The 11,193-nt window shown below is 35.6% G+C and overlaps 2 protein-coding genes across 2 annotated transcripts; one reads left to right on the top strand and one right to left on the bottom strand.

Annotated features, from left to right (window-relative positions):
* Window positions 1-5,843, top strand: LOC107020572 (SAL1 phosphatase-like). The gene is made up of 8 exons (XM_015220988.2): window positions 1-255; window positions 1,864-1,939; window positions 2,221-2,294; window positions 3,079-3,284; window positions 3,655-3,865; window positions 3,954-4,052; window positions 4,173-4,326; window positions 5,422-5,843. The coding sequence occupies exons 1-8, from the start codon at window positions 34-36 to the stop codon at window positions 5,583-5,585; spliced, it is 1,206 nt and encodes a 401-aa protein (XP_015076474.1). The 5' UTR covers window positions 1-33; the 3' UTR covers window positions 5,586-5,843.
* An 84-nt stretch (window positions 5,844-5,927) lies between these two features.
* LOC107020571 (2-oxoisovalerate dehydrogenase subunit alpha 2, mitochondrial-like) lies at window positions 5,928-10,043 on the bottom strand. The gene is made up of 9 exons (XM_015220987.2): window positions 9,699-10,043; window positions 8,626-8,760; window positions 8,246-8,428; window positions 7,374-7,531; window positions 7,161-7,260; window positions 6,898-7,009; window positions 6,667-6,806; window positions 6,360-6,545; window positions 5,928-6,204 (listed from the first exon to the last, which is right to left on the bottom strand). The coding sequence occupies exons 1-9, from the start codon at window positions 9,918-9,920 to the stop codon at window positions 6,037-6,039; spliced, it is 1,404 nt and encodes a 467-aa protein (XP_015076473.1). The 5' UTR covers window positions 9,921-10,043; the 3' UTR covers window positions 5,928-6,036.
* Between the last annotated feature and the right edge of the window lie 1,150 nt (window positions 10,044-11,193).

Below are 11,193 nucleotides of genomic sequence, written 5' to 3'. Positions count from 1 at the left end.
GCACATTGGCCAATTTTGACACCAACTCCAAGAATGGAAATGGCTACTTTCACGGGATTATCATCTAGGCGTATAAATTCCTTGACACAAAAAACTCTGCCATTGTTGACAAAAAATACAAAAACCCATTTCCCCTTTTCACTTTGTCTCACTCTAAGTGCATCTAAATCAACCTTAAGAGCTGTTGCAATGTCGTATGATAAAGAACTTGATGCTGCCAAGAATGCTGCTTCTCTTGCTGCTCGCCTTTGTCAAGTATATCTTTGCTCATTATTTCAGCTTGTTTTTCATGTTTGTGTTTTAATTTGTGTGAATTGTGATTGTGGAATGGAGAAAGATCCTATCTTTCTGATGAGTATGCCCTTTTTCTATAAAAATAGGTGAGTTCTTCTTGATTTTATTACTCTGCAGGGCAGGCCGAGGGGTCTATCTGTATCTCCTTTGGCTGAAAATTACCCTGTTTATACGTGGTTACGAGTTTTTTTTTATGTGTGCATAGTTGATGTTTAGCCCCCTTTGGCTTCTTTCTATATTGAACAAACTAGTGAAGCATGAAATTGTAGACAATTTGGGAGCTCAAAATATGTGTTGGATAGTTGTGTCATCATATATTATTTTGTATCTTAGGTCAATAGTTGCATACATAAGAGATTGAGAGTTCTGATGATGAATATATCGGATGGAAAACATGGTGGAAGTGGTAATCAGCCTTTACTTTATCTTCAAGAAAGTGAAAGCTTCTTTCTTTTTGTTTTTGGATTGGGAAGAGGTGGGGAGGGAGGGAGTGGGTGTTTCTAGTACATTAGATTTTGGGGTTTGTCATTTAAAAGTCCAATTGTATCTAATGGTTGAATGGGGATATACTCCATATGACTATAATTGGAAACTAAACAAGCAGTTTTTGAAATTAATAAAATGTCTGACAGAGGTTCTTGCAATGGGAAAGCACTAAAACTTGATCTATTTTGTGATCGATGGAGCTATTTAGAAATTAAGTTAGTGATTTTGAGTCTTTGATATTAGATGTTCTGTTTCTTTTTCGTCTCTGCAAGATTCTGTTTCCCAAGCATTAAATTTTGGGATTTGCCTGGTAAAAGTCAGACTAAAATAAGACATTAAAGAAGCAACCCTTTGAATTTTGTAAATGTCCGATAGAAGTGCTTGCAATGGGAAAGCACTAAACTTGATCTATGTTGAGGTCGACGGGGCTATTTGGAAATTAATTTAGTGAACTTGAGTTGTTTACATTAGATTTGCTGTATATTTTTCGTTCTGTTTTTCTTGAATATCTTTTACAGCAAGGAGATTTTGTATCTGAGATGCCAATACGCTAGAAAAGAGTGGATTCATTCTAATGAAAGGTTCAAAATTTGAATGACTCATTTTTCTGGTTGGTTTGTATAAGTTTTAAGTAAGGGAATAGGCACCAGAGGGAATTTTTCTAACTCATTAGAGTTGAGTAATAAAGATGTTTACTTGATGTATGCCGCAGATGGATCTAGAATGGTTTATTGTGTTTTTATGTCACATTTCCTCTTCTTCTCACCAACTCTGCATAAAGGAAACAGCCTTAGCTATTCACCTTATAGCCCTTTAAGTCTTCGAACTACTACCAGACCATTACCTGTCATAAAACCTTTCTAACTATACAATGTACTAGCATTCAATGCCTCCAAAATGCTTTCATGCTTTTTGTAATTTCTTTGTGGTGGGAGGAGGACTTGTTTGTGGTGTTCCCTCTTGTATTAGAACAAGATGTCTATTTCATTTGATAATATGTTTAAACCGGATTGGTTTATTTTGGCATATTCACTTGGCAATTTCTTTATGTAGTTCAACTAACATATCCTGTGTTTTCTGCAGAAAGTCCAAAAAGCACTGTTGCAAGCAGATGTTCAATCAAAGTCTGACAAATCTCCTGTGACGGTGGCTGATTATGGTATATTAATATAACATGCTTCCATGCTAATGTATAGATTTCAAAAGAGAGAACAAAGATGTCTTGTGTAGGGACCAGTCTATTTCCTAAGACATTTCGTTCCATTCGCTCTATATATGTTCCACCTCTTTCTGTCTCTCTCATGGAGCAAGATGCTTCTCATTTCTGCATTAAAGAAACTGATGTTCTGAAACAAATATACATTTTATGTTTGTTATCATGTTGATGGAGCCTTGCAATTTATTCTCTCCTTTTGAAAATGTCTCACATTTGATTATCAGGCTCACAGGCCGTGGTTAGCGTTGTTTTGCAGAAAGAGTTGTGTTCTGCTTCATTTTCATTAGTGGCTGAGGAGGTAATGTTTGAACTCTTAGCTGTTTAGTCCATGTTGTGCCTACCTTCATTGTTTATTCATTAAGATCACATTCAAATGAAACCTAGGAAAGAACACTTGTGCATAGGCAAGGTATCATTTTGAAGGAAAAGAAGGCAGAAAATAACAAAAAAATGTTGATAATTCTTTCAGATAATAAAGGGACACATTCTAGATGCCTTTTCTTGGAATTCTTCATAGCATCTTCATGGTCAGAAATCACACATAGCACCTCAGGAGCTCTACTAGTCCAATTTATTCTGGCCATAACAGCCTCAAACCTAAGTGATGAGTTGATGTATGGAGTTCTGGATATTCTTCCTGGGGCACAATACAAGTGAATCAATGTGATAGTGCAAAGATGGTCACAGACCTCAAAGTATTATCTTTTGACATTTTCGTGAAATTAAAGCAATTGAAAGGCTCTTGTCTTTTAACTTATTCTCTCCTCCATTTCCCTTGAAACATAACCAACTAGTATGTTTGATTTGATGAGCTTCTGTACTATTAAGTTCTAGTAGCTGATGATTTCTTAAAGGAAAACCCCAGAGTGCTCATAGCAAAACAAAGTTTACTGGGTTTGATATCTTAGGAAATTCTTGTCGATGTCATTACCAGTCTGCCTCTGTTTTACGTGGTGTTTCCTGTTCTCTTAAATCATTTCTGCTTTACAGTTTGTTATTTATCTCTGCATATTCATTTCCCCATTTCAGTGGAAAATGTATGTTCTTGCATCAAACTAAAGGTCTAAATCTAATTTCTCTAGGACTCTGGAGACCTTCGTAATGAAGAGGGAAAATCAACATTACAGCGTATCATGAAGCTTGTCAATGAAACACTTGCTAGTGATGGAACATATGGTACTGCCCCATTATCTGAAGAAGATGTCCTTGCTGCCATTGATAGTGGTAGATCTGAAGGGGGTCCTTCTGGTCAGCACTGGGTGTTGGATCCTATTGATGGTACTAAAGGGTGAGTGGAAATAAGATTTTCATGTCAGTTTTTGCGAGATATGAATGCTTAAATTTATCTTAAAACAAGCTGACACCATAAGCCAAAATGTGAATTTATGTGGTAGCTCTCTTCTCACCTTACCCTACCATGATTTTTGTTGCTTGTACATTTGATACCGAGCTATGCTTACACTAACCAGAGAATTTATGCCGTTACTGCTTATTGTCAAACTCAATTAATTACCGGGATGTGCCACCTTTTGGTTGATATAGTCTCACATGTTTAATTCTTTACTACATGTACGTCGTAACTTTTGCTTCTTTAATTTCAGGGAAGTGCTTACCAAACATATTTATGAGTCTCTCAAAAGGTCTTAATCTTTCTCCAGGTTTCTAAGGGGAGACCAATATGCAATTGCATTGGGATTGCTAGATGAAGGGAAGGTGGTTTTGGGCGTCTTAGCCTGTCCAAATCTTCCATTATCTTCTCTTGCCTCCCACAATCTACAGGATGATCAAGACAAAGTTGGTTGCCTTTTTTATGCCCAAGTTGGTTCTGGAACTTATATGCAGTCTCTTTATGGCTCTAAACCAATAAAGGTTCATGTTCTGAATATTTTGTAATTTTCTCTAACAACTTCAATATTTGCATCTCTAATCAGCTGATAGGTTGCTCTACTGCCTTCAGGTGCATGTAACTGATTTAGACAACCCTGAAGAGGCATCATTTTTTGAATCTTTTGAAGCAGCACATTCTTTGCATGACCTATCTAGTTTGATAGCAAAGGTATGAGTTCTCTTTTAACTTTTCTTTTTTGTTTTTTTGTTTTCTCTTAATGTGCGTAACTTCTCCCATTCCATCTTAATGCATATGCGAATGAGGTCTCTATTCTTCTTCTATAAACAGAAACTTGGTGTAAAAGCCCCCCCAGTTCGAATAGACAGCCAAGCAAAGTATGGTGCTTTGTCCCGTGGAGATGGAGCAATATATCTGCGGTTTCCTCATAAAGGCTACCGCGAGAAGATATGGGATCATGCTGCGGGATATCTTGTTGTTGCAGGTCCATAATATGATATCTGCTTTCTAAATTAATATTTCACTTTTGCTTCACTCTGATCATTATTTCTCATCAGTATTCATGCTCAGAGAATCTATTCGTTCAACGAAGAACTGAGCATATGAAAGTTGATTTGCAACTGCTGGTAATTTAATGATAACAAGAAGTTATAATATTAATACCCTCAACTAAAGAAGAGAGAACCTTGAACTCCAAGAGATGGCAGATCTAGAAAAACACATTATTCAAACAGCAATTTTATACAATTCACTAGAGGTCCTGAACAACATTACAAGGGTGTCAAGCATAAAAAACAACTTTCTGCCCCTTGCTTGAGAGATAAGGTTAAGGGTCTCCTTCTCAAAGTTCCAACTCATTGTTCACATGATTGATCATGTCACCCTTTTAGTGGTAGATCTCATTGTGTAGTTTGAATCCTCTTGCCCACTTTATGGTACTCTACCACTTTCTCCTGCTCTTTTTATCAGTTTCCGTGCTTTCTCTTGGCCTTGCCTACGAATACCCCGCCACTTGAGGACTCCCTTTTATCCAGCTTCCTCTCGAACTTCATTAAGATAGTTATCAACCCTCAAAAAGTTTATCTCCTAATTCAAGCTTAACTCTCAATAATGTGCAAGTTCATGCCATTGAGCACTGGAAAGCTATGTTTTTTTGTATCTGGGCATAAAGCCCGTATCAGCTATATGAGATATTTCATTTAAAGTTAATGACACAGAGATATCTTCCATATCTATCTATCACACCCCTTGGAGATGTTGTACACAAAATTAGTGGATAGATGCTCAAAGTCATTTTAAGCATTTTGCTCACTTGACAACATTCATCTTATTGAGCAATCATCTAATTGAGTTTCTTTGAATTTGCTAAATTAGAACATCTTGTAAAAATTTAGCTGCTCTATATAAGCTAAGCGCATGAGATTTGTTGGTTGGAGACAAGTTTGAATCCAAATATCTGATAAAAATTTTCTACACTTTGCATGGACACGTTGTATTTTAATCATTCTTAGCCACTTATTTAATGGTTAAGCTAGGATTTATTTGTTAATCATAAAGAAATTTGTCATGTAATTTTCAGAAGCTGGAGGTGTTGTCTCAGATGCTGCAGGAAACCCTTTGGACTTCTCCAAGGGAAGATACCTTGATTTACACGAAGGCATAATCGTTACCAATCAAAAGCTGATGCCTGCTCTCCTCAAGGCTGTTCAAGAATCTTTGAATGAGAAAGCTTCATCCTTGTGATGATCAAACCAATGACAATACACTGCAGCTATCTTATTGTAGTTCCCAGAATGGTACTTGCAGCTGCTCATTTTCACCTGTTCTTCTCCTTCTACACATTTCTGATATCACTTTTTAGCTCTTTGATTGTCATCTCAACTCAGCTTTGATAAACATTTTGTTGTTCTCTGGTTATGTCAACTCAACTTTGATTAAACATTATGTAGTTCTCTTGTTATTTTTTTTTTTTATGGTGATTACAGTTTTGTCATTGTAGTATATCAGGATCTTGTCCTAATGGCAGTGCTGGCTGATACTGGAAGATCATTAAAAAACGAAAGTACATATCGAAGACGTTGATAATCAATTAATTATTTCCTTGTGGAATCATTTTTTCTTAATAAGAATGGTCCCTCTTGAGAGATATGCAACAACTTTGCTAATTACATTAAAACTCTTTAAGCAGTTTCAACTAGACAGGAACATCAGTAGGATAATCCTGTGGGTGTTTTCGGACTGTTTCACGAATAGATACTTCTTGTTCTTGGAGGTTGGCTGGAGAAACATCATATACATCTGTAAATATATCCTTAATTGGGGGCTTCTCTTGTTTTTCTGCAACTTGAATGGCTTGCAATACCTGTATCACAACATTGAAAACAGACTTCAGAAACCAACAGTACATGTTGCTCCATTTAAGTGTGTCCCAGTCTAACTGTAACTTATCTAATCTAGAAATACTTCGTTAGATTTCTGCTCTAGAAAGCTGTGTATGCAACAATGTGCAGACTTTACCTGCTTTCTGATATTACTGCGAAGGTCGGATTCAACCTGAGGGTTCAACCAGCCTTCTCTTTCAATCCATTTCTTAAATCTGCTTACAGGGTCTCTTTCTCTTCTCCACCATTCGATTTCTTTAGCTGGACGATATTTGGTTGAGTCATCTGAGGTCGAATGATGTCCTGCTCTATAAGTAAGAGCCTGTTGAACATAAAAGAAACACTTAACAACACTTCCAAAACTAGCTATAACAAAAATGAAAAAAAGACAGCTGATTCTCGCTGTCTACTAAGCCTCAATTCCAAACAAGTGTACAATTTACCTCAACTAGAATAGGTTTACGTTCATTAACAGCCATTTTTCGTGCCTCGTGGACAGCAGTGAAAACAGCAAGAGCATCATTACCATCCACACGAATACTACGAATTCCATAGCCCTGTCCTTTGGTAACAACACCATCACCTAAGTAACCATAAATAGAAGACAGTTTTCATCAGTAGCCAACTACATAACAGTAGCAGCAAATAATTGAGCAGCTAAGAGAGGCACCTACTTCGAAACTGGTCACTAACAGGTGTGCTTATCGCAAACCCATTGTTCCGGCAGAAAAAGATAACGGGTGCATCTAACACCGCGGCAAAGTTCAGAGCAGCATGAAAATCTCCCTGAAATGAAATCAATGAATTTAACGGGAAGAACAGTAACAAAATCACAACACACTATCTGTGAAAATCTGAGTATGATTGAGGTTTGAGGAACCTAGTTGGAAGTATTTGTTAAAAAGTTCACTATCTTCAAGTTAGTTGAAACACATACCGTACTAGATCCTCCATCTCCAAAATATACAATTGTACATGCATTTTTCGCGTCCATCTTTAGAGCATAGGCAGCACCAACAGCATGTGGAAGCTGAGTACTGAAGCAAAATAACCACTTCGGTTCATCAATTATTTACATCAAAGATTACCTTGGAAAGATGTTTGAAATAATCAAAATAGAAGTATCAGTACAAAAGCATGAGTATCTTACGCTACTGTTGATGCAACAGTAATATAATTGTGCTTATTAGATCCATAATGGATAGGCATCTGCCTGCCTTTTCCATAATCGTTTTTGTTTCCAAACAACTGATTGGCAAATTCTTGAATGGTAAACCCTCTCCATAATAGAACTCCAGACTCCCTATACTGCAACGACAAAAAGGAAATGTTGACATTACAGGGAAATCATTGGACAAGTGAATCTCAGCATTTGCTTATCACCGTTAGACTGAAACTAAAAATCTTAACCAAATATGCCTATGGTGGAGAGGTGATCTGAGGATAAAGTTACATCTATCCAATCTTTCTAGAATTTGCCTCATAAACTTCCACTTATGTTGTAGAAAGTAAGTTTGAGGATTTATACTAGAAGAAGAAAGCTAGAATATTAATACAAGGGCACCCAGCACCCAACACTAGATTCAAATCATTTCAAAGAAACCTAATGGATATGGTGCATATCAGATAAAATTGATATGTCCCCTCCCTCTTGAACTGAAAATGGAGAGTGCAGTGTATCCAGCCCTATCATAGAATGTTGGCAGAGATGCAGCCGCTTCATGACAAGTGTAATTTGTAGAAACGATTCAAAATACTTCCCTACTCACTTGATGGAACTGAAATAATCAACAAATTTCCTTTAGATAATTCAACAGCTCCTGTTTAATCAACATTTGGTAACACCTAAAGGCCAAACACCAATACTCACGCTTCTTTCTGTTTTCACTGAAAGGTATTATTTCGTTAGGAAGGTGTATTGAAGTACATCTCTTCATATATTTCTTATCCAATTTTTTGCATCTTTAGTTGAAGAAAATGTGACTTTTGCAGATTAGAAGGGAGTTTATGTGCACGACTAACCTGTGGAAAGATGAAATCGTCGGTCTTAAGTGCAGCAGCTGATGCAATGTTGATAGCTTCTTCTCCAACTGTGGTAAGATAGAAAGATATCCGTCCTTGTCTTTGTGCTTCATAAAAGATTGTATCCATTGTTTGAAGTGTGACCATATCAGTATATATTTTCAACGCAACTTCCTTTTCAATCTGACCAAGATGAATACCCAATAAAAATTCATTGAATCTTGATGCAAAGTTTGAGCTGCTTAAATGTCTATTAGATTAAAGGGGTAGCCTGGTGCACGTTTAATATGGGTTCTAGGAAGGGACGCACCCAAGAGGGCAGCGATGTAGACAACCTACCATGATACAAGCATCAACAACAAAATGTACATTTGGATTACCTGTGCAAAATCGTTAGTGATTGGGTAACCATCATCGTCAAGGACCCGGTAACAGTGTACTCTCTCCTCCCTTGTTTCAGGAATAAAGTTCAAATGTGAGGTGAATTTGACCTCGCCTCCAGGGAAATCGAGGACCTAACATCCAAGAGGAAAGTTTATGATCATGCATACTCAAAGTAAAATATATGCTGAAACTTACAAAATAACTGGTAAAGATCCTTTTTTCTCCCTGCAATTATACTTGTCAACACCTATAGAGGACTCATACATGTGAGATTTAGTTGCCCCAGAACCACAAGGTCTTAGGTTCAAATACTATCGTAGGTAAAAACATTAGGTGATTTCTTCTCATCTGTTCAAGCCTCGATGGACAGAGTTATCCAAGACTTGCACTTGTGGAGGTAGTAGGTAACTCGTAAAATTAGCCGAAGTGAGTAAAAACTGGCCCAATCACCATGTGTTTTTTTTTTTAAAAAAAAAGAGCTAAATATGAAGGGACACACTTCTAATACGTTTGTGAAAGTGGATACTATATACTTCTATCATTCAGACAGACGTGTTCTCAAACACCTTTTTTTCCATTTTCTTGAGGTTAGCTGCAACAGTTATCCAAAATACTCTTCTCAGATGAAAAAATATTCCAAAACAGTCAGTTTTTTCCAACATAAACCAACACAGCTAGCACCATAAGTCATAACAAACCTTATACTGCTACTATTAGTAGAAACAAAAGATTTGAGTGTTAAACTGAACCTCTAGCAGCAACAGTTTTCAGTTAGATATTTTCTCTAACATGGTCGCCCAATTGGCCATCTTTTATTCTGCGTGGCTACGCTACTATACAATTTAACATGGTACAAGAGCAGATAAAGTTCGCTACTGCGAGTCTAAACCATCACTTATTATCAAAAAGTGTGCACATGAAGGGCATGTTGAAGACAATAACAACTAAGTAAATCACCAAGCTTTTAGAACAGAGAATAGTCCAAACATTATCAATCAAAGCTGAAAAAAAAAGAAAATTTAAGCAAGTAAGATATAAACATTATTAAAAAACAGAATAAAACCCAAACCTGGGAATCATTATCAATGCTGTGCATGGGATTTAACTGTGTTTGAGCTTTGGTTGATCCAAAACGGAAATATGCAAAATGAGGTTGATTTAAACCAAGAATTCGAAATGGGGTTCTCAGATTTGGTGATATAAGTGTATGATTATGATAAACAGATGATAAAAATCCAATCTTGGGTTTCAAACAGATCAATTTTCTTGATTTTGACAACAATAAAGCCATTATGCCACTTTCCTTTTTCTTTTTTTTTGTATGTGTGATTAAAAATGGAGTTTTGGAAGAGATGAAAATGTCAAGAGCGTGGTTTTAGCGTATGAAAAACAAAGAGCTCCTGTTGTTGGGGGATTCATATATATTTTGCTAAAAAATAGGATATGATCTTCCATAATATGACAAAATTATTATTCATATTATTTCACTTTGACACCTTACAAGTTTGAAACAAATTACATTTTCCCTCCTCAACTAATTCTTATCATTATATTTAACCGTGAGGTCAGAAGCAGAGCTAGAAATCTACATACGAGTTCGATTCAGTATAATCGTGTAGCTTCCTTCACCTTTGTTTATCACGAGTAAATAGATACTCCATCCGTTCCATTTAATATTAAAAATAATGTCTATTTTTTTCTGTCTTTTTAATAACTCTTTAATTTCAACTTTTAACCTAACATCAATTAGTTGTTACCTAACGTATGTGTCTAAGAAATATTCGAGTACGAACAAGTTGATTAACAATTTACAAATCAAAAATGGCAAGAAAGAAAGCATTCACTTCTCTTTTCTATCATGTATCTATAGTAGTTTTTTCCCCTAGTTTTGATCGGTGAAAATTTATAATCGAGATCAAACAAACTGAAAAGATCGTTATTGATATTTTTACCATGCATATTAAATAAAAGAACAACTGAACTCATGAGAGTCAAATATATTTATGTAACGATTGGACAAAAACGTCCTAACTGCGGCACAATTACAACTAAGAAAGCGAAGTAATTAAATATTTATAGTACTTATTAGTTGAAGGATAGTCTTCACATTGAAACAAATCATGATTGGATCATGTTTATGTTAAAATATAATCTTAAAAGGAGTTAAGTATCAATATAAATATTATAAGAGGGATAAAGAAATCATAATTCCTTTGTTTAGGGAGCAAAATGAAATTAAACTCATTAATGGAAATATTATTTTACTATAATCATTAATTTCCACATGGATAAGAAGTAGATCGTGGCAATTACTTGTTTTATGCGTTATGCCCCTCCACTTTACTCAAATGTAGTCAATGGTCAAAAAAATACAAATTTAATTTTTTTTTAAAAAAAATAAATTTTTTATTTGCTATAATTTCGTAAGATTTTAATAAGAGATGGAAAAACATTATATAATTTTCTTTTATAGTATCAATGTAATATAACTTGTTGCTATAGATAAGCAAGTAAGTTTTTTTTTTTAGTTAATTTTTTTAATTTTCTATTGATCGCTTACGATC

The sequence above is a fragment of the Solanum pennellii genome, chromosome 5, assembly GCF_001406875.1.
Source record: "Solanum pennellii chromosome 5, SPENNV200".
NCBI classification, from domain to species: domain Eukaryota; kingdom Viridiplantae; phylum Streptophyta; class Magnoliopsida; order Solanales; family Solanaceae; genus Solanum; species Solanum pennellii.
The sequence above is the reverse complement of the archived record's forward strand: the minus strand, read 5'-3'. Positions and strand labels throughout refer to the sequence as shown.

Coding starts and splice junctions, on each gene's coding strand:
- LOC107020572 (XM_015220988.2), top strand. CDS start 34: ATGGAAATGGCTACTTTCACGGGATTATCATCTAGGCGTATAAATTCC. Junction 256..1,863: donor TTGCTGCTCGCCTTTGTCAA/GTATATCTTTGC, acceptor TGTTTTCTGCAG/AAAGTCCAAAAAGCACTGTT. Junction 3,285..3,654: donor CCTATTGATGGTACTAAAGG/GTGAGTGGAAAT, acceptor ATCTTTCTCCAG/GTTTCTAAGGGGAGACCAAT.
- LOC107020571 (XM_015220987.2), bottom strand. CDS start 9,920: ATGGCTTTATTGTTGTCAAAATCAAGAAAATTGATCTGTTTGAAACCC. Junction 7,261..7,373: donor ACTGTTGCATCAACAGTAGC/GTAAGATACTCA, acceptor ATTTTGCTTCAG/TACTCAGCTTCCACATGCTG. Junction 7,010..7,160: donor GAGATGGAGGATCTAGTACG/GTATGTGTTTCA, acceptor ATTTCATTTCAG/GGAGATTTTCATGCTGCTCT.